Genomic DNA, 22,331 nt, shown 5'->3' on the forward strand with positions numbered 1-22,331 from the left:
CTGTAATATGGAAAACGTCCAGGATGATATGACCCAGTATGAAAAGTATCACACGAATGCGGATCCGGTGAGAGTTCCAGGTAAGTGAAAATTTACTTTCGGAGGTGGGTCAATCGACATGAAAATTAAATGTCAGCAAAAGTTATTTGGCAGAAAATATAACAGCAAAAAAATTTACGTCAAAAATAATATCCCAAAAGGTAGAAAGTGCCAATCGGCAGTGCGCATCAGTCGGCAGAAAATTAAAAGGCAGAATGATTATATGGTAGAAAGTGCAAAAGCGGAAAATTATGCAGCAAAAAAAAAAAACAGTCTGGCCGAAACTAAAAGACTGAAAACGAACGAAGTTGACTTTATAGCTGTCGGCCACCATTGCTAGTACCAACCACTAGTGTCTGCCTTTTAATCTACAAGGACTTCGCCGCCCTGAGCTCCTAAGTGTATGAAAGTATGGCACGGAGCGACGGCGCCGAATACCCATATTTACACAAAGAATTTTAGAGCGCCCGCCGCGGGATTCGAACCGGCGATTTCTGGATTGTGAGTCCAGTGCGCGGTCCGATTGATCCACACACACGGGTGTGTGTGTGTGTGTGTGTGGTCCAATCCAATACCCGCTAACCGGTAGCGAAATTATGGGAAAGTATAATTTGTATCAGACTGTGTACATGCCGAATGCTGATACAGCTTATCTCAGTCCCGGGTATTAGGTGGTGATAGCCCTCGCGCTGCTTCCAACGACCCATTTCAGAATGACAGAGCTCCTTGCGGTCCAATTCCGAGGTCGCTGGGCATTGTTCGGCCCCGCCTAAACATAGAAGCAAGCATCTGAAGGAAACTCGATCTATATTTAGACTTCCAATCCCCTCAGGCAAATCAGGGATCAGCGCGTATTTAATAATATGAGAAGAAGAGATAACATAGGGACTTGGCGTTACATCGTGCTGCCATCTGGGTTTTTAAAGTGCAAGTGTGGAAAAGTGCTGAGTCATCGTCTAAAAATAGACGGCGTCCTATCTCGCCCAGCAAAATGAAGTCGATAAAGTAGTCGGTTTCGATGAGAAAAAGTGGAAAACGTGGTCTAAAAATAGCGACGCCATCCTCCTATGTTTCAACACTACGGATCAATTCACTGCTAGAGTGTAAACCAGGCCTGCCCAACCTTTTCGGCTCAATTTTCACATTTTTGATCGTCAAAATTACAATTGTTATTTTTTTCATGGTTTCTTTGATGGAATCGGTTCTCAGATGACCAGTGAACATAACTTTTCCAAAAGTTTGAAAAAATATTTATACAAGTCGTTTTTATCTACATTTTACGTCAAAAATCAATCCGGCCCGCGGGCCGGACCAATTTTTCACTTAAAACTTACATAAAAACGACCTGCAAAAATATTTTTTCAAACTTTTATCAAAGTTATGTTCACTGGTCATCTGAGAACCGATTCCATCAAAGAAACCATGAAAAAAATAACAATTGTAATTTTGACGATCAAAAATGTGAAAATTAAGCCAAAAAGGTTGGGCAGGCCTGGTGTAAACCTTCTGATGGCCGACTGCTTAGCGTCCCAGACCACCACCAATCCAAAGGTGTGAGTTCGAATCCCACCTTATTCATTTTAGTTTTTTTTCATATTCAAATTCCTGATTCCAAGTTTCAAAGGTACCGACCGGGATTTGATCCCTGAACCTTCTGATTGGGAGACAAAAACCGTAACCATTAAGCCACGGAGCCGGTTGAATGGGACGTGGTTCTCTGTATGGCTTTTTGCGAGATGAGATCAGAGGACAACAATCATCTCAACGTTTCCACTTTACCCGGGCTAACGACCGGCAGTTCCAGTTCACGCTGATTTCCCTTCATATGTTAAAAACCACTTATGATTTTGGCACATATTCCATTTGTCAGCGTTTCCTGTCATTACTGGCGGGAAAAATCTACGTGGAATCAGCTGTGTAGACCTCATGTGTGACAGGAACGCAGGTTGAGCGACTCCCACGGGCCCGATTGATCCACACACACGGGTGGGGCTAAAAGAAAAGACTGAACGTTGCTTTATTTTTATTTTTTCATAATTAAAAAAAAACATTTACAGTCAATCCTTGAAAAGATTCATGCCAATTCCATCCAGCTGGAACATGGTTGTTCTTACTGTCCCATGAAAAAGCAAAATTCAGACAGTTTGAAAGGTAGTTGCAATCGTCAATTTTTTTTATTAAAACATCAGACGGCTTAACTCATTGAAAGCTACTTCAAGTTACTCTCTTTGTACGTTAAGAATATCGCTTAAATTTTAAATTATAGCTGGAAGATCGTTAATAACTATTGAGTAGATTTTTTTTTTATATGTTTCACTTATCACTTTTCTAAACTTGTACTATTTTGAAGAGTAAAACGCCTTAAAAACTATTCATTTGTCGCCGCCGAGACCTTCTCCTCTTCCTTGGGTCGCCGCCCAACTGTGATTCCGGGAATGAAGAACGACAGCACGCCACACACCAACAGGAACGTCCCCGGTATCGCGAACGTTAGCTCACACTGGCTGTCCAGCAAGAAGCCCAGTAAATTTGCTCCGACGACGCTTCCCAGCCGACCAACCATCATCGAGATGCACACGGCCATGGCCCTGAAATTTTTAGTTAATGTTACTGTTGTATGTTGTTCACAGTTTAGTTAGGATAACCTTAGGTTTGTTGGGTAAAGATCCACCGTAATGGCTCCAACGACGTTTGTGCAGAATCCGCATAGAAGCAGGATCAGGTAGAACCAAATGGCCAGCAGCGGAATGTTGACGAAGATGACCAACAGTCCAGCAACGGCGCAGCACGTGAAGACAAACACCAAGATCGATAGCCGTCCGACGACGTTGATGATGACTCCGATCAGCGCGAATCCAACCGTGTAGATTGCCTCCAGGATGAACGAGAATCCGTACGTGGAGATGTCCAACGTTTGGCTGCAGTTTTGCTGGTAGTCGGACTGTTCCGTTGAATTCCGATGGGCGTAGACAACCTGGCAGACGGTGGTTCTACGGATGCCAGCGTCCTGCGCCTGTGCCATCTGGTTGAGGATTCCCGGAAAGAACATGTACATTCCTTGTGCAGCTAGAGAAGAACCAAACTGTAGGAGGCAGACAATCGTTGTCCTCTTCAGATAGAACCCCCTGAAGAGTGGTGCCGTCTGCTGCCAAATCTGCTCCCACATGGAGTTAGACTCTGTGGACAGCTGGCCCTCATCCGAACTAGCCACGATCCGTTGAATCTCAAGCGGTGCTTCTTTCTTGCCCACATTCATCCGGTGCATCCACTTTATAGTCTCGATAGCTTCCTTGCTGTTCCCTTGGCTGAACACAAACTTGGGACTCTCGGGAACTCCGAGCAGTGCGATCGCGCTGAACAAGCTGGGCAGTCCGCAAACTACGAGGAACAACCGCCACGGTCGGTACACGACCTCCACGAACGGAATCGTGACCTGCCACGTTTGGTTGATCACGACGAAGGCCACGCCCGGCAGCAGCAGGCCACCAAGTCCAAACACGGCGGACGCTCCCATGATCGATCGCGACCCGTACTGGCTGGTGTGGTACTCTCCGAGGTACGCGAAGATCGTGGCCGATGATCCGGAAATGCTGCAAGAAAAAGAAGTCACATCAAATACTCTGGAAATTTTCAACTTGAATCGTTAACCTACAAGAATCCAGTCATGAACCGACAGGCGGCCATCGCCCAAAAGTTGGTCATCAAGCTGGACGCCACGGTTGCGGCAAAGGCCGCAAAAAGCGTCGGCACGATCACCCGGCGACGACCCCGGGTGTCGGCCAGGAAGCCCCACAGGTGGGAGCTTATTATGACCCCGGCAAAGGCGACCGCACCAAGGACGCCCTTTTGCTGCGTGGAAAGGCCCAGGTCACACTCGGCCACCGCCACCACATAGCTGATGCCGAGCGTTTCCAGCAGGACGGCGGTCAGGATCGTGCCGGACACGGCAATCAGCAAGTAGTTGAAGAGGCCGAATTCTGGGTGGGGATTGAACAAAACAGTTATTTTAAAACGGTTATTCTAAAACAAACCTTGACTTACTAGTTTGTGCGAGAGCTTCTTCAAATGTTGGATCCTTGGCATGCTCCAGTGATAGTACCTCTGTTTAATGATGGAAGACAAATCTTAATAAACAAAAACTTCTAATAAATTGTATTCGATGAAAATTACAGGAAAATAATTGTAGATAATCATGGCAATTTTAAAATTTCTAAACATGAATTAAAACTAGGATGAGAAATCCACTACTAGCAAAAATATATACATAAATTTCGTATGTCAGAGACCAAATTAAATTATTTGTTTTTCACTGGAAACGAATCCGCGTTTAATTCAAATGCATGAAAATTTTACGGGGTTTCTCTCCTTTCCAGAAATGCCAAGTCAAGTTTTTTTTTTCCCCCATACAAAACTTGCAAATATTGATATATTCTCAAAATTCAAGACAACGTGGCCTCGTCGTGGAACAAAAACTAAGCGACATTTGAGAGTTCTAACTATATCTGAATGCAGACACAAAGCATCTGTCATAATCGTCATTTTGTTGCGACCATCAGTGAACGCACACGAAGTTGAAACGAACGAAATGGTCGTGCTCGGCACTGAAGCAGCCGCCCGAAACTAAGGCACATGCTCTCTCAATTCTTCTCCCTCTCGCTCTTTTCTGCGCGGTGACAGCAATCATTTGAATGCAGCTATGGTGAGTGACCACGTTACGTTCATTCGTTCGTTTGTGAACCAATTGGGTACAAAAGCCCTATGTCAATTTTTATGTACAACGGTAAAAAAAACAGGATTAAAAACAATTTCTGATCACTTTTTTTCATTTTAATGCAAAAAAAAAATATTGATAAGACAACATTTTTTCGATGGATCAATTATGGTCCCCTTGGAACGAGCTGTCAAGTAGGAACTTTTCTGTCAAGAAGGACCGCGAGGTTAATTTTTCCAAATTGATTTGAAAATCCATTTTAAACTCTTTGTGGTCGTACAAAGGGTCATTGTACTCAGAAAAATAAGCTTTATCGCTGTAAACAATAATATCAAGAAATCTAAGCTTCATTTTAGGACCCAATTAAGGCAGAATATTGGAGCCAGGTGATATAGTGATATAGCGAACGAAGCGGGTCTAGCTCATATCCCTGAACCCAATTTCTTCAAATGACATTTTCCTAATCTACCATATCCTGCTTTATGGATGGTCCCTTTATGTTTACCATGTTTTCTTTAAATTTCTTAAAAATTCTCCAAAAATGATGTAAAATAATTTACCACAATTGACATTTTCAATGAAAAACTAGTAAAATCGATTGTGATTAATTCAGAGTACATTGTGTATTACTTATATATGTATTTTTTTTAAATACTTCAAAAATTACTTTTTGCTCCTGTCTAAATATTTTTGAATCAAATTCAAAATGCAATTATTTCTGGAGAACCCGAAGTTCATGCTTTCCCTAGAATTGAACATGCGCAATCAATTTTGATAAATGTGTTCTACTGGCAAAGTGATAGAATTATTTCAAAATGAAATATTTTACTACCGAGCAATTCTCTACGAAATCGGCCGAATTTGACCATTTTTATTTTTTGTATTTTTTGATCTGGCTCAAACTTTGTGGGGGCCTTCCCTAAGACCAAAGAAGCTATTTTGTGTCATTGGTTCTCCCATACAAGTCTCCATACAATTTTGGCAGCTGTCCATACAAAAATGGTACGTACATATTCAAACAGCTGTAACTTTTGAGTGAATTTTCTGATCAATTTGGTGTCTTCGGCAAAGTTGTAGGTATTGTTGAGGACTATTGAGAAAAAATAGGTACACGGGAAAAAATATTTGCCGATTTTTTTATTAACTTTCCAACTCAATTTCCCAAAATACATATTTTTTGATTTTCGAGATTTTATGATTTGTTTTAGGGAACAAAAATCCGCAACTTTTGAGCCATAGAGAAGCATGGTCAAAAAATCTGCCGCTGAGTTTTGATTTTTGGAAAAAATAGTGATTTTTGGAAAATAAATCGAAATTTCATACAAACATTTCTTTGACTTAATTTGTATATGTAAAATTGAATTTGCAATCGAAAAGTACTTTACAGATTTTTTTAATCAAGACCAAACTTTCAAAAGGGCGTTATATTGAATGTTTGGCCCTTTTGAAATGTTGGTCTTGATTCAAAAAAATTAAAAATATTTTTTCGAAGAGATCAGCAAATTTCACGAATGTTGAATCGGACCATTAATTGCTGAGATATCGACATTGGAATATGGTGGGTTATTTGGGTGAGACTTAGAAAACTTCAATTTTCCTGTTTCTTTTTCCTTAAGCCGCTGTATCTCAGCAACCAGAGGTCCAATCTTCAATACCTTTTAGACAATTTTCTGAACTATTCAAAAAAAATATTTTTGGAAATGGTCACTCATGGTCACTATTTTTAAAAATCGAAAAACTGCAAATATTTCGCAAACTTTCGGTGGCTATATCTTGAAAACGGAGCCCATTATCAAAAAATCTGTAAAGTACTTTTCGATTGCAAATTCAATTTTACATAAAAAAGTTAAGCCAAAAAAATGTTTGTGTAAAATTTCGATTTGTTTTTCCAAAAATCACTATTTTTTCAAAAAATCATAACTCAGCGGCAGATTTTTTGACCATACTTCTCTATGGCTCAAAAGTTGCGGATTTTTGTCCCCTAAAACATATCAAATAATCTCTAAAATCAAAAATACGTATTTTGGGAAATTGAGTTTTTGTGAATAAAAAGTTAATAAAAAAATCGGCAAATATTTTTTTCCGTGTACCTATTTTTTCTCAATAGTCCTTAACAATACCTACAACTTTGCCGAAGACACCAAATTGATCAGAAAATTCACTCAAAAGTTACAGCTGTTTGAATATGTACGTACATTTTTTGTATGGACAGCTGCCATAATTGTATGAAGACTTGTAATGGGGTGAGTAAATGCCACAAAATAGCTTCTTTGGTCATAGGGAAGGCCTCCAAAAAGTTTGAGCCAAATAAAAAATACAAATAAAATCCATTTCCGGTTTTGGTAGAGAATTGCTGTACCGTATTTTAAATTGATGAAAAAAAATCTAAAATTCAACTAATTTCGAGGAGCATTACTCATAACTATACTAAATCGAACGTTTTGAAAAACTTACCCGGATCCTTAGTGTTGTTTTTTTCCATCGTTTTGCGCTTATATTTTAAGTGCTCACTGCTGTATCACTATCCTTGAAATTGCCGTAATTAAGCTGCGTCAAGTTCCTACCGGTATTCAACAGCTTTCGTTTTGTCTGAACTAACGCCAACGGATTACCTTATCACTGATACCGAACTAAAGCCACCACCAGCACCGCAAAAATCCATCCGACCTGCCTCAACTCTCGACTAGAAATGCGGCAAAATTAAAGTGGCGCACAATTCAATTAGATCCGATCACTTTTTTCACCCACTTCCTACATTGTGACAGATAACTCTGACCATTGAACAATTAATTTAATCATTAGCTATTAAATGCTAATTACTTAATCGTATTAACGTGTATTAACTATTACATCAATTGTGACAGGTTAGCATTATCATAACCTGCTAACGTACCTGCGCACTAGCATCCGTTTGTTTTCATCAAAGTTGCTGACCGCGATTTTCACATTTAAATAGATCAGTTTTATTTTTGTTTAATTTTAATCATTTTCATATGCATCACCCTTTTTCCCAAAAGTTCGTTATAAGACTAATTAAAAGGCGCCTTTGTCGTCGCGTTAATTAAGCACAATTGATAGCCACTTGTCTTAAGCCCATCTAAACCACCACTTTAAAGTGAAATTAATCGATCTGTTCCGCTCTCGAGTGTACCCGCTTTAATCTCTAGAGTTCTACTTCAAATTCGCAATTTTAGCCTTGTGCGTTGTTTTTTTTTACAGAAGAGCTTGGACCAGTTTTCGCACGACCACTTGCCTTCGAAATCGAACTGCGACTGATCCTATGACGAGAAAGGTTCCGCACTTCGTCGCCATCGTGCTAACTTGTCGTACGTGCATTTTGGGCCAATTTGAGTTAAGAACGCCATTTTGTGCAGCTCACAATGCCTCACCTTTTGACCTTCACAGATCCCTAAAATTCGATTTCAATCCTGAGATATTCAACAAAAACCGAAAAAACTCCGTGCATTTTTGTCACTTTACATATGAAAGTAGTTTCAATCTTGTCGTGCTATCTTGTCACTCCATGAAAATTGATGTAAGTGCGACAAAAGGCCAAAGGGATTTCAGGCCAGGAAAGTCAGGATGCGTTTGTCGCACGTACAAGCTAGACTACCGTAAACATTTGTAATTATAACTCGGGACTCCAGCAACCAACTTCAACCAAACTTTGGGACAACGCACAGAATGGCCAGCCAAACAAAACGTGTTTATTATTGTTTACTTTGCGTGCTCTCGTTTTTGTATATTCAAGGTCAAACATTAAAACGCGTTTTTCTCGGAACGTCAAAATGGCGGGTGCGACAAGATAGCACGACGACGTCGACTTGAACGAGATCGTTAAAAAGTGTACTTACTAGATCAACACGTGTGCTGCTGCGGCGTAGGACACTTTCGCGGCCATCGATCGACTTGTTGGTTGAAGCAATTTGACGTGCTAATTACTTTTGCTATTTGTGGATACTGTTTTCAGTATTATACCGTAATTCTCTAAACTTTTCGTAAAACCACAATAACTCGTGATGGTTATACCATGAAATCATATCAAACCATCTATTACTGCCCAACCAAGGACACATTTTGGTCGCTGATATTTGCACAAGTAATACCAAAATTTGGTATTTTCATGTCGTTTTTTCAGTCCAGCAGTTTATTCTGGAGCCAATTAAAACCTAATACCTTTCTTTAGTAAGTAAGGCAAAAAAAACAGAAATTATTACGCAATGCTCGATATGCATCAGAAAAATCTATTCTCATGATAATAAAAGTCTATCTGGGTTTTTGCTGATTGGTCATTGAATTTCTCTTAAATTGTCAGGGTGTCATTCACAAATAACGCAATAAAAAAAATCCATTCGAGTGCCCCCTTTTTATTTCATTAAGGCTATTGCAAATATTTTTCAATTTTTTTCAAATTTTTTGTCTTTCAAACCTTCCAAACCAAACCTTCAAAATCGGCTCGAAAAATGAGGGTGTGCAAAAATTAACAGTTTCAATGGAATTTTTATTATAATCACCATTAAAATGCATTTCTGTGCGTTTACAGCATGTTCCGGTTTATTCAAAGATTATGTGAATAAACTTCAAAATGTGTTTTATCTGATTTTATATGTATTTTTTCAATAATTGATTGCATTTTTTATAAACAAGACTAGCATTTCAAAAGGACGTTATATTGTGTGTTTGCCCCTTTTGAAATGTTAGTCTTGATTAATATTGTTTCCGGAAAGATCGGAAAATTTCACGAATGTTTCATATTTTAACATTAAGAATCGGACCATTAGTTGCTGATATATCGACATTAGAAAATGGTGGGTTGTTTGGGTGAAACTTGGAAAACATATTTTTTCTTTTTTTTTAATCTTGGTATGGCAATATCTCAGCAACTATGGGTCGTATCAACAAAGTTCTAAAAAACAAAATATAGAATTTTTTCTCAGCTTTTTCAAAATATTTTTTTCAAGAGTGGGCAAACATGGCACTTATTCAATAAAATGAATAACTGCGACTTTTTTCAAAAAAGTTACCTAAAAATAACTATAACTTGAAAACGATTCACTTTATCAAAATTTCACTTTGGTACTTTTTGATTGCAAATACGATTTTACTTCGAAAAATAAAGTTGAAAAAATTTTGCGACCAATATTTCGATTTAAAAAAATAGGATTGACTCAAAAAATCATAACTCGGTCAAAGATTTTTTGCACATTCTGGGAATTTCTGAAAAGTTGGCATTTGATGTTCCCTAAAACAAATCAAAAAATAAAAATTGTGTTTTTTTGCAAATCAAGTTTTAGTGACAAAAAGGGAAATTAAAAATCACCAAAACAGTTTTTACTGTGTATCTTTTTTTTCTTTGTAGTCCTTACAACTTTGCCGAAGACACCAAACCGATCAAAAAATTCCTTCAAGACAAGAAGAAGACACCAAACCAATCAAAAAATTCCTTCAAAAGTTACATATTTTTGAATTTTCATACATCATTTTTGTATGGACAGCTGCCAAATTTGTATGGAAAATTATATGGACAAACTAATGATGCAAAATGGCTTCTTTGGGCATACCGAAGGCTCAAAAAAATATATACAAAAATAAAAATAAAAAAGACCTATTTCGTAGATAATTGCTCAATAGCCAATTTTAAGTATTCAAAAGTAAAACTAATGTGTTTTTATTTGGATTGAATGCATCTCTAAAGAACAACAATTTTAAACACTAATTTCCAATTTTTGAGAATTATCTCGAAATGCATATTCTTTGAAATTCTGAAATTAAATTGATTTTATAGATTTTCTTAGAAAAAGTCGGAAATAACATTTTAAAATGGCTATATCTCGAGAACTACATCAGCAAACCTTCTGAAACTTTACCCAGAGGTACTTGACTGTCATATGAAGCAAAATTTATCATTATCTCGAAATACATATTCTTTAAAGTGCTGAAATTGTATTGATTTTACAGATTTTCTTAGAAAAAGTCGGAAATAACATTTTAAAATGGCTGTATCTCGAGAACTACATCAGCAAACCTTCTGAAACTTTGCCCAGAGATACTTGACAGTCATATGAAGCAAAATTCATCATTATCTCGAAATGCATATTCTTTGAAATGCCGAAATTGTATAGATTGTTTTGGTTTTCTTATTGAAAATCGGATGTAACATCTTAAAAGGGCTGTATCTCGAAAACTACATCAGCGAATGTTTTCATTTTTTGCTCAGAGGTGCGTTATGGTGTAAGGAATCGATAGACACCAAAATCTCGGATTGCATTTTTTTTTTCATAATAGCGGTATTTTGAGCACCGTGGGCATGGTTTTGAGAATCTGGTTCGGGTGGAGTTGGTTTTATTCCCAATTATCAACTCCTAGGCAACCTGTTCTGAGAAAGTCTGCAATACGCTAAAATAACTGTCCCCTAACTGACAAATTTTGGTGAAACTGTTCTTGAGGACAAGACTGAATAAGGAGGTGGTTAAAAATAGCGAAATCTGTAGTTTACTTTATCCTAAAATATTTCCAATATGTAAATTGCGGTGTTGGAAAAAGAATGATTAGATAGACATTGTACATTTAAAGCAAGGATTTCGGAAAATGCTTTTAGACGTATAAATTTAAAAACTTGATTAACTTTTTGTAATATATGTTTTATTTGCGATACCTAAAAATGCAATCCTATTGTTTCTAGATAGAAGTGATAATATACCTTTGTATTTATCTGCTGTTATAAATGTGTGTAGTACAAAAATGTTTCGTTATTTTGTTCTGTTGTGGTTGCAAAATTTTGTACACAGTTTCAAATTCATCTTTTACTTGGTTCATAATATATTGCAGTGGAGGACTTTTGATTGTTGCGATTTTGTATAATGGGTTTCGTTTTTATTGAGTATAGTGCAACTCTGCTAGGCAGATTTATCCAAACAAATCTCACAGCGAAATATGTAAAGCCAAAATTGTTTCTAACAAACACAACACCCTCTAAGGACAACACGACAAACGAAGAGATAAGAAAAATGCAACTTCCCGGTGCGTGCAGAAAATGCTTTAAGCAATGCTTTTGGTGGTTTCCTGGAGGCCTCTCTAGATCTTGGAAGCCACACCCTCTCTGGTGACGGCCTCGTGGATGGCCTTGGCCACATACTTGACGTTGCTCTCGTTCAGTCCGCACATGCTGATTCGGCCCGTCTTCAGCAGGTAGATGCTGAACTCCTTGATCAGGATTTCCACTTGTTTCTCTGTAATTTAAAGTTATTTGTTTGCTTGAAATCTTAGAGATCTTAACGCAACTCACCGTTCAACCCCGTGTAGGAGAACATTCCAATCTGCTCGGTAATGTGCGTCCAGGTTCCCGGCGTTCCGAGTGCCACCAGTTCGTCGTACAGCGCCTTCCGCATCGTGATGATCCGCGAGCTCATCGTCTTGATGCAGTCCATCCATTCGGCGCGCAGGGTCGGGTCGTTGAGGACTAGGTTAACGATGCGGCTTCCAAAGGCCGGCGGGTTGGAGTACATGCCACGGATCAGCAGCGTGATCTGCGAGGCCACCGCTGCGCTGGTCGTGGAGTCCTTCTGGACCACGGTCAGGTTACCGATACGTTCGTCTGTTTTGAAAGGGGGAAGGGGAATAAGAAGGTCAAAATCTTCAAACTCAATCATAGGAACAATTGTTCATAAGATAACAGCGTGATAATCACTGAGATCGCTACTGTGGCGCTTATCAGTTGACATGAACACAAAAACTTCGCTTGGTCCAGTAGTTAACCCAGCAGCATCGCATCTTCTATCAACATGCATGAATTACGATCTGCGCGATACGAGACCAGATGGTATCGCTGTGCAAACGGAATGCCCCAGTTCTTAAAGAATTACGCTTCGTCGCGTGGTAACTGCAAAGTCCCCTGTCTGGCAGTCTGCTAGTGGAGACTCGATTGAGCAGTTCACAGCAATGGAGAAGTCCGTCGAAAGTGGAGATCAACCCAAGCGGGTAACCCTCGAGAATGCCCTGGCCTTGACGAGTAAGTAGTTGCGTCTGCAAGAACCAACCAAACTACGATCGATCTCTTGCAGAGTTTGGCACGTTCAACTACTTGGCGATCGTGATCGCCGGGATGATCATCACGGCCGTCATGCTCGAGACATTGAGCATCAGCTTTGTGATCGCGGTTGCGGAGTGCGATCTCAATCTGACCACCGAGCAGAAGGGCATTCTAGGAGCGGTAGCGCTGGTCGGTATCATCGTCAGCTCGCATCTGTGGGGCTTCCTGGCGGACACGCAAGGTCGCCGCAAGGTGATCATTCCGACGATGCTGGCGGGCTGCGGAGTTTCGTTTGTGTCGAGCTTTACCACCGACTTTGCCACGATCACCGCGTGCCGATTTCTGACGGGATTCTTGTAAGTTCTAGTACACTTCTCAAGGAATACCACAATCAAGCAAGTTTGGCTATTGCAGGGTTTGCGGAGGTTCAGCGACCATCTACGCGTACCTGGGAGAATTTCACAGCGATAAAGATCGATCGAGGGCCATCATGGCGGCTTCCTTTGTGTTTGGGATCGGTTGTGTGCTGTTGCCACGCTTGGGTCGTGTTGGACCATAGCTGGGAGTTTACGATACCGGTGCTGAACATCGTGTATCGACCTTGGCGATTGTTCCTAGTCATCTGCGGTCTTCCAGGCTTGATCGGTTCCTTCGCGCTGCTACGATTCCCGGAAACTCCGAAATTCGTTCTGAACCAAGGTGATCCCTGTGTGAGACCAGATTCCGTCCGGGAAATCGCCTGCCGAGGATGACCAGTGCGGACTGACATCCGATCTGGCCGAGTGTCACTCGAGGAAAGAGGACGAGAGCTGGACCTGCTTTGCCAGCTGTCACCGAACCGTTCGCGTGGCTGCGTCCATGCGCTGTCAGTGCTTGGCTGCGTCGAGCCCAGCTTCGAGGGGCTTATTTGACTACATCCAATGGAGTGCGTTCGCATTCACCGCAACAGGGTGTATCACTCCACACATCTCTCCTCTTCTCCATAAAAAAACAAAATCTTACAAGTTTTAAGCCACATACTTCTTTTGGTCCACAATCGGCTCGCTCTTTAGCTGCTAGTCCATGACTCGGTCAACTGTTTTCCCATCTCGGCATTAAAGCTTTTCGGCCAATTTTAGAGCTTGCCCAATAAAGTAGTGGTAGTTTGTGAAAGATGTCGCGATATTCAAACCTATCCAATATTTCTCTCAAACTCTCAGTTATACAAGACTAAATTAGCATCAGATAAACATCATCAATCTCTGAAAAGATTAAAAAAAAAATACTGCTACGGAAATGTACACATACATAATCAGACACCCAGATATTGCTGCCTTTCTACCTTTCTCTCTCTCTCACTCTTTCTCTATCTATATTTCTCTATCTAGCTTTTCTCTCTCTCTTTCTCTCTCACTATATCTACCTTTCTCTCTCTCTTTCTACCTTTCTCTCTCTCTATCTACCTTGCTCTCTCTCTATCTCTCTATCTACCTCTCTCTCTCTCTCTATTTACCTCTCTCTCTCTATCTACCTCTCTCTCTCTATCTACCTCTCTCTCTCTCTATCTACCTCTCTCTCTCTCTATCTACTTTTCTCTCTCTCTCTCTCTCTACCTTTGTCTATCTCTATTTCTACCTTTCTCTCTCTCTACATTTCTCTCTATCTTCCTCTCTATTTCCCTCTCGCTGTTTTTAGTTCCTTCTTTATACAACTATGCTTGTTCTCATAATTCTAACACATTTCCTCGAAACGCAATTCTTCGCTACCTTCTAGCCCAAGTTTACGCTTAAAACTTCACTGCTTAGCGTATCGTTACCACCCTATCAAAGCTTTATAGTTTATAGCTAATATAGTAACAACAATAGCGGCATTTCAGATTATTACCACGTCAAACCGGCCTACCGTGCCCACGCAACTCAATCTTATCTTAGAACAATCGCGGCCTTCCAGCCTATTTACCACGGTGGGCTCATCTGACCCACCGTGCCCAACACGATAAAATATTCCACTAATCGCGGCCTTCCAGGCTATTTCCCACGGCGAGCCCATCTGACCTCCGTGCCCAACGCGATTTTTTTTCTTGGAACAATCGCGGCCTTCCAGGCTATTTACCACGGCAGGTCACTCAGACCCACCGTGCCCAACGCGATAACATGTTCCACTAATCGCGGCCTTCCAGGCTACTTACCACGGCAGGCCCATCTGACCTCCGTGCCCAACGCGATTCTTTTTCCTGGAACAATCGCGGCCTTCCAGGCTATTTACCAACGGGTCAATCAGACCCACCGTGCCCAACGCGATAACGTGTTCCACCAATCGCGGCCTTCCAGGCTACTTACCACGGCAGGCCCATCTGACCTCCGTGCCCAACGCGATTCTTTTTTCTTGGAACAATCGCGGCCTTCCAGGCTATTTACCACGGCGGGTCACTCAGACCCACCGTGCCCAACGCGATAACATGTTCCACTAATTGCGGCCTTCCAGGCTACTTACCACGGCGGGTCAATCAGACCCACCGTGCCCAACGCGATAACGTGTTCCACCAATCGCGGCCTTCCAGGCTACTTACCACGGCAGGCCCATCTGACCTCCGTGCCCAACGCGATTTTTTTTCTTGGAACAATCGCGGCCTTCCAGGCTATTTACCACGGCAGGTCACTCAGACCCACCGTGCCCAACGCGATAACATGTTCCACTAATCGCGGCCTTCCAGGCTACTTACCACGGCAGGCCCATCTGACCTCCGTGCCCAACGCGATTCTTTTTCCTGGAACAATCGCGGCCTTCCAGGCTATTTACCACGGCGGGTCAATCAGACCCACCGTGCCCAACGCGATAACGTGTTCCACCAATCGCGGCCTTCCAGGCTACTTACCACGGCAGGCCCATCTGACCTCCGTGCCCAACGCGATTCTTTTTTCTTGGAACAATCGCGGCCTTCCAGGCTATTTACCACGGCGGGTCACTCAGACCCACCGTGCCCAACGCGATAACATGTTCCACTAATCGCGGCCTTCCAGGCTACTTACCACGGCGGGTCAATCAGACCCACCGTGCCCAACGCGATAACGTGTTCCACCAATCGCGGCCTTCCAGGCTACTTACCACGGCAGGCCCATCTGACCTCCGTGCCCAACGCGATTTTTTTTCTTGGAACAATCGCGGCCTTCCAGGCTATTTACCACGGCGGGCCAACCAGACCCACCGTGCCCAACGCGATAACATGTTCCACTAATCGCGGCCTTCCAGGCTACTTACCACGGCAGGCCCATCTGACCTCCGTGCCCAACGCGATTCTTTTTTTTTCTTGGAACAATCGCGGCCTTCCAGGCTATTTACCACAGCAGGTCACTCAGACCCACCGTGCCCAACGCGATAACATGTTCCACTAATCGCGGCCTTCCAGGCTATTTACCACGGCAGGCTCATCGGCCCACCGTGCCCAACGCGATTTTTGAAAATGATTTGACTTTCTGTCAAATTCAATTTCACCAAAAACTTGCTCTAACCATTGAGCAAACTTGCGCACACAACCACAAATCTTTATTTCACCGATTCTTGTCCACTTGCCACACTCTACTTACGATGAAAACAAACTTGCCAAAACTTTCTTCCGACGACTTTCCTCACCCACTTCCCTACTTTTCCACTTTCCTTGGCAGACGATTTCCCGCAGATTCTTTTAAATTGCAAATAAAAATGCAACTCCGTCACGGTCGCCAATGTGTGAGACCAGATTCCGTCCGGGAAATCGCCTGCCGAGGATGACCAGTGCGGACTGACATCCGATCTGGCCGAGTGTCACTCGAGGAAAGAGGACGAGAGCTGGACCTGCTTTGCCAGCTGTCACCGAACCGTTCGCGTGGCTGCGTCCATGCGCTGTCAGTGCTTGGCTGCGTCGAGCCCAGCTTCGAGGGGCTTATTTGACTACATCCAATGGAGTGCGTTCGCATTCACCGCAACAGGGTGTATCACTCCACACAATCCCAAGCAGGCACTCGAAACCATCCAGTGGATGCATCGCATGAACGTTGGTACTAAAGAACCAGCGCTGCAAATCGAGTTGATCCTCGAAGGAGAAGCACTCAAAAAATCAGACGACTCCAACGAAGATCCCAAAAAGCTCAAAGCACTCTTGAAGCTAATCTGGAACCAAACCGCCCCACTCTTCATGCCACCCTACTTGAGTAAAACTCTTCTAGTCTGTTTCCTGCAGTTTGGATCGTACGTTACAGCTCACGGAATGTACTTCTTCTTCCCCGGAGTTCTAGATAAATTGATCAGATCACAAGACTCAGGCGTAGAACTGACCACACTGTGTCAGGTCGTATACTCCTCCCAGATAACCAATACCACTCCAGAACTCCAAACCGAATGCACCCAGTCGTTGACGGAGGCTACCTACGGCTACTCTTTCATCCTGGACGTGATCTACATGCTGGGATTCGCCGTTATGGGCGTGATCGTCAACGCCGTTGGCAGGCTGGCGATCCTGGTGTTTGTGTTCACGACCTGTGGGGTTTGCGGATTGCTGACGATCTTCATCGAAGTCCCGCTGGCATCGATGTGGCTGTACATGGTGATGCTGCTGTGTAGTTTCTCCGTCAGCGTGGTCAGCGCCGTAACCGTGGATCTGTTCCCAACCAATTTAAGAGCTATGGCCCTCGGCATCTCGACCATGTGCGGTCGCATCGGTGGGGTGTTCGGAACCAACCTGAACGGACTGCTGCTGGACAGTCACTGTGAGCTGACGTTCGGGATTGCTTCGGTGATTTTGCTGCTGTGCAGCGTGCTGTCGTTCTTCATCCCTAATATCAATCGGAAGCTGTCGGAACCTAGGCCTAGTGTGGGATCTAGATAAATAAAACATTGCTACTCTCTCATTTTGTTGTGTCCAGCCGCGACCTGTTTTACTAAGTAGATAGATCGAAAACTGTCTTAAAAATGTCTTTGTTTACAAATGGCTTTTGAGTCTTTTGAGAAACGACATGAGATTTGGTCGACATTGTACTAACACACTTGTCAACATATTGTTATGTGACATGTAGAAAGATAGCATGACGGTCACGATTTATTCACGAACAACAAAAGAATCAACAACAAAAAAACACTTTGGAAGTCAGCATCTATTGTTTTTTGCAAGCAGTAACATAACCAAACTATTCGGCACCCTCAGCAAACGTCAAATCAGTACAAACCTGCTGCCGGATCTTTTTATGGATTCAGGAACTGGTAGCAATTTTGTTTGATTTTACGTTTGCGGCGAAAATCAAAAAATGAAAACAAGTCTCTGTGCACATCAGCCAATGGACTGTCACATCATCTCTCAGTGACAGGACAGCCGTTATTGGCCATTTCTCCCAAATGTACACGCCGCACGGCAGTACAGAATGTGACGTATACATTGTTGTTAGCGATTTTCTGCACTTTTAGTGCAATAAAAACATAGCTGGCAAAAATGCCAAGTGATCCAAGCGATTCGAAGAAGAAAATCAAAAGTGCCAAAAGTGCGGCGCGTCGTTCCGAGGCTGGTTCGCTTCGTGTCTTTCTGGGGAATACGCGCAATATCGTTTACAGCGACTATTGTTTTTTGCAAGCAGAACATAGCCAAACTTTTCGGCACCCTACGCAAACGTCAAATCAATACAAATTGCTGCTGGATCTCTTTCCGAACCTCTCCCGGAAAAGATCCGGCAGCAATTTTGTATGGATTGACGTTTGCGGAGTGTACCAAAAAAAGGTAAACAAATCACTTCGTGCATCGGCCAATGACGTATCATCATTGTTCTGCACCCGTAGCAAACATCAAACTTGTTGCCGAATCTTTTTCCAAATCTAAGTGCAAAAGTTTAACCTACCACATCGTTGACAAAATTCAATGCAATCATACTCACTGTACAGTCCAAAGTTCTTGGCGAAGCTCTGCGCACAGAACAGCTCGAATCCGCGCTCGATAAAGTACCGCACGGCGAAGGCGTCCTTGTTGGGGTCCCCGCTCGCGAATCCCTGGTATGCCGAGTCGAAGAACGGGAATAGCTTCCGTTCCTCGCACAGGTCCGCAATCTGCTTCCACTGGTCCTGGGTGGGATCGATTCCGGTCGGGTTGTGCGCACACGCGTGCAGAATCACAACGGCACCCTCCGGAGCCGCCCGCAGATCCTCCAGCATACCCTCAAAGTCGATTCCGCGGCGTTCCTGGTTCCAGTAGCGGTACGTCCGCGGCTCGGTAAAGCCGGCGTACACAAACACCTTGTGGTGGTTCTCCCACGTAGGCGACGAGTAGTAGAACGTGGTACGCTTCAGGATGCGGCACAGAAATTCGGCTCCCACACGTAGGGCACCGGTTCCGGAGAGGCACTGGACGCCGAAGGCGCGCTTGCTCGCGATGGCTTCCGAGCCCTCGCCCAGGAGCAGCGTCGAGGCGGCATTCGTGACGCTTTCCGTGCCCAGCACCGGCAGGTACTCGTGGTTTAGGCTTCCGTCCGCGACGATGGCCGCTTCGGCTTTCTTCACCACCGGCAGGATCCACGGTTTGCCCTCGTTGGTGCGGTACGCTACGGACAGGGGAAAAAAAAGGTTTAAATAATTTGCAAAGCTGCAGTCAATGCCGGTGCCCTCCAGATGGAAATGCAGATCGAGAGTGTAGATCGCAATGGTGGAGTGTTGACTATGCGCATTGAAACCTTTGACTAAGCAATACTGCAAGCGGGCTCCAAATGTTCTATAAATTGTGCTCATAGCTTTAAATAGCAGGGCTATCAGCTTTCCAATCTTAATAAGTCATCGGGAAAACCTTAAGATAGGTTGTCACATGATGGAACTATAGAAATAATTTTGTTTAAACCTAAAGAATAGAAAAAAATAATAAAAAATACCAAAAATGGCTACATTCTAAAAAATTACTCAATTTAAACTATATAAGCTGGTTGGTATTTGATAGAGACTTGCAAAATGTAAGACTAAAATATTAATTTTCCACAATTAATATTTTTTTATTTAAATTGTTTCAAAATGTATCTGCCTTTTAATCCGTTTGATTCGAGAACCTTTAATAAATTTACGAAATGATCAAGAAAAGGAACTTATACTCTGTTATGTTCTTGCATTATCAAAGTGCCAAGCCAAGACCCCCCTGTCTTAGCAATATCAGCTCTTGGCAATAATTGTTTCCATCGCGGCCAAGTACCATTGTCCTTCACAAGCTCGCACTAATCAGAATGCTACCATTCAGGTGCTGATAAATAGAGGTGCTTGTGAAAGCTGAAAATATCTCGTCCAACAACCAACACAGAGCTGCTAATCATGTGTCGCAACGCTATTCCCGCTAGAGATTTGCTCTGGTACAAGCGCAAAATATCTCGCAAATATTGCCATCATTCGCCATTTACACTCTCCAAATGACCTGGGGGTGACCTTCAGGCCGGGGAGACACTTTCTACGTAGGTTTTAGGGTAACTTTAAAGGGTTTAGATGAATATTGATGTGACTTGTACGTACCTCCAACGCCAAGATTGACCTTGTTCGGATTGGTGTCCTTCAGGCAGGCCTGGTTCAGTGCGAAAACTTCGATCGGTGGTCCGACCTCAACCGTTCCGAAGATACTCATTTTGTGTGTTTGCTCGAGTGGAATGAAACCGAGTTGACTGAAAACCTTAGAATACCCTCCAAATAACTCCTTTAAAGATAGAGCAACTAAACGTGTTACGTCCGTGTGGAGAAAGAGAGTTGTATAAGAGTTTCTTCAATAATTTTCCGTCAAATTGCACACATTCCGGTAGAGTAACACACTGATACTGGCTGTCCCACGGCGTTGTACGGCTCGATATTGACGACGACACGCAACTTTCACACAGTACAATGATGATGGACGACACAAACTCGAAACCACCACCAAGCTGTTAAACAAGAAGTAATGATAACAATGTTGGTACCTATACAATAGTAACAGATTCGTACTAAATACAAGTAACGTAGCAAAATTATTTTGCGAAAAGTTACTACAACTAGGGGTTCACTGTGTTTGTGAGCTCATTTGCCGAAAGCATAAGATGATGATGATTCCCCTAAAAAAACGCCGGACTGTGAATGAAAACGTACTATAGCCGATAGCAAAGTGTTGGTGTGATCGATTTTGTTTTGAACATTTATCAAAATATACGAATTTGGTGGTCAAAGTGTTTGAACCTGAACGAAACGTTTTCAAGTTTATGATCGTTTGTTTGGGTCTAACACAATTTGGTGCATGTGATTTTTACACGTAACTTATGCATAGTAATGTAAATTTGAATTTCTCTAAATATTCATAATAAAAATCATGGGGCACCTACAATCGTTAAATCGCAATAAAAAGTTAAATTTAAGGAGGGCTAAAAATTTGATAGTTAACTATTATTGTGGATTTAGCTCGTAGCTGGATTTTCTGGCATCTTCTCACGGTCATTGGAAACGGTCGTGGATAGACCTAGGGGTTTCCAGTTGGAGTGAACAAATTCAATTTATAGAAAAATTATGGATTAAAATTTTGCTTTTTTATCACTTCTCCGACATCAGGAATAATTGTTTGAACATGCTCGCAATTTTTTTATTAAGTCGGAAAAATATTATTTTTCTGGAAAAAAACTTTCATTTTTAATCACATGATCACCCCTAATTCTGGCTCGATGCCGCCATCATGCGACCGCGTGCTCCGTTTGTTTGTCAACAAAGCTGCAGCTGGATGGTGAGCCGAAGTGAGGGGGGAAGAGATTTTGACATTTTTATGCCCGCATCTGGCCCGCCGCCTATTTCGTCGGTCACTGAGTCGCCGGTCGTTTCCAGTGACCGAGTCCAGCTAGGTACTGATCGTACAATATTACCTCTGTTTCAATGTATTTTAAACAAAATCTTTGTGGAATATGTAAAATTGCACATACAAAATGTCACTGTAATGTTTTTTTTTGTAATGTTTAATCAAAAGAACTTTTTTTGATAATCTCGTTTTACTTCGTATTTTAATAATTTAATAATATGTCAGTAATATGATCTCAAATACATGGCAATTTAGCCCAACATGAGATTTTGTAGAGAATTGAATTAAAAGAGAATTAATATAAAACATTTTATCCAAGTTCTAATATAATCGAAATTGGACTACAAACTACTATTGCGAGCTTCAAAAGACATATTTTCCATGAGTATGATATGATAAAGGCAATTATATGACAAAAAATCATAAAGAATCCCTAAACCTTAAAAAATCGATTGTTTATAGATGCCGGTGTGCTCTTTTGTAGAGTAGAGTGGGGCAAAGTTGCGCACCTAATGGCAATCGTTCTGTCGCCGGTGATCATAAAATATTTTTGATTCGTTGTATATACCAAATGGTAACCTTGTCCATGGCCTGCAAAACGTAGTACTAGGTTTTAAATCAAATCGCTTACATTTCGAGAACCAGGCAATTGCTCTAAAAAAATAAATGAATGAATACGGGGCAAAGGTGCGCACTAGCCTGTCCCATTTTGAGGTCATGTCGAGGAATTTCAGGTGCTCACTTCTTAAATGATAGATTATGATGTTAGGAACAATGTTTTCTTA

The 22,331-nt window shown here is 42.1% G+C and overlaps 3 protein-coding genes and 1 pseudogene across 5 annotated transcripts in view; 2 read left to right on the top strand and 2 right to left on the bottom strand.

The window, feature by feature from the left end:
- LOC120428725 (kelch-like ECH-associated protein 1B) overlaps positions 1-22,331 on the top strand; it is a 61,563-nt gene continuing 39,232 nt past the window's right edge. The window contains exon 1 of the mRNA XM_039593800.2: positions 1-80. The gene's annotated coding sequence lies outside the window, so the exon portion shown is untranslated. The remainder of the gene's footprint in view (positions 81-22,331) is intronic.
- Positions 2,046-8,023, bottom strand: LOC120428726 (synaptic vesicle glycoprotein 2A-like). 3 transcript variants are annotated; one of them, XM_039593803.2, is made up of 6 exons: positions 7,644-8,023; positions 7,205-7,433; positions 4,081-4,140; positions 3,692-4,016; positions 2,685-3,629; positions 2,046-2,627 (listed from the first exon to the last, which is right to left on the bottom strand). In XM_039593803.2, exons 2-6 carry the CDS (start codon positions 7,230-7,232, stop codon positions 2,408-2,410), a joined length of 1,578 nt encoding a protein of 525 aa, XP_039449737.1. In that variant the 5' UTR covers positions 7,233-7,433; positions 7,644-8,023; the 3' UTR covers positions 2,046-2,407. The 3 variants fall into 3 exon arrangements, with proteins under 3 accessions (XP_039449737.1, XP_039449736.1, XP_039449735.1); XM_039593802.2 differs by having other exon boundaries at positions 7,205-7,521; XM_039593801.2 differs by having other exon boundaries at positions 7,205-8,023.
- Positions 11,371-20,618, bottom strand: LOC120428729 (aspartate aminotransferase, cytoplasmic). The gene is made up of 4 exons (XM_039593805.2): positions 20,256-20,618; positions 18,653-19,312; positions 12,036-12,344; positions 11,371-11,979 (listed from the first exon to the last, which is right to left on the bottom strand). Exons 1-4 carry the CDS (start codon positions 20,362-20,364, stop codon positions 11,825-11,827), a joined length of 1,233 nt encoding a protein of 410 aa, XP_039449739.1. The 5' UTR covers positions 20,365-20,618; the 3' UTR covers positions 11,371-11,824.
- LOC120428728 (synaptic vesicle glycoprotein 2B-like) lies at positions 12,351-17,641 on the top strand (annotated as a pseudogene).

The sequence above is a fragment of the Culex pipiens genome, chromosome 1, assembly GCF_016801865.2.
Source record: "Culex pipiens pallens isolate TS chromosome 1, TS_CPP_V2, whole genome shotgun sequence".
NCBI classification, from domain to species: Eukaryota; Metazoa; Arthropoda; class Insecta; order Diptera; family Culicidae; genus Culex; species Culex pipiens.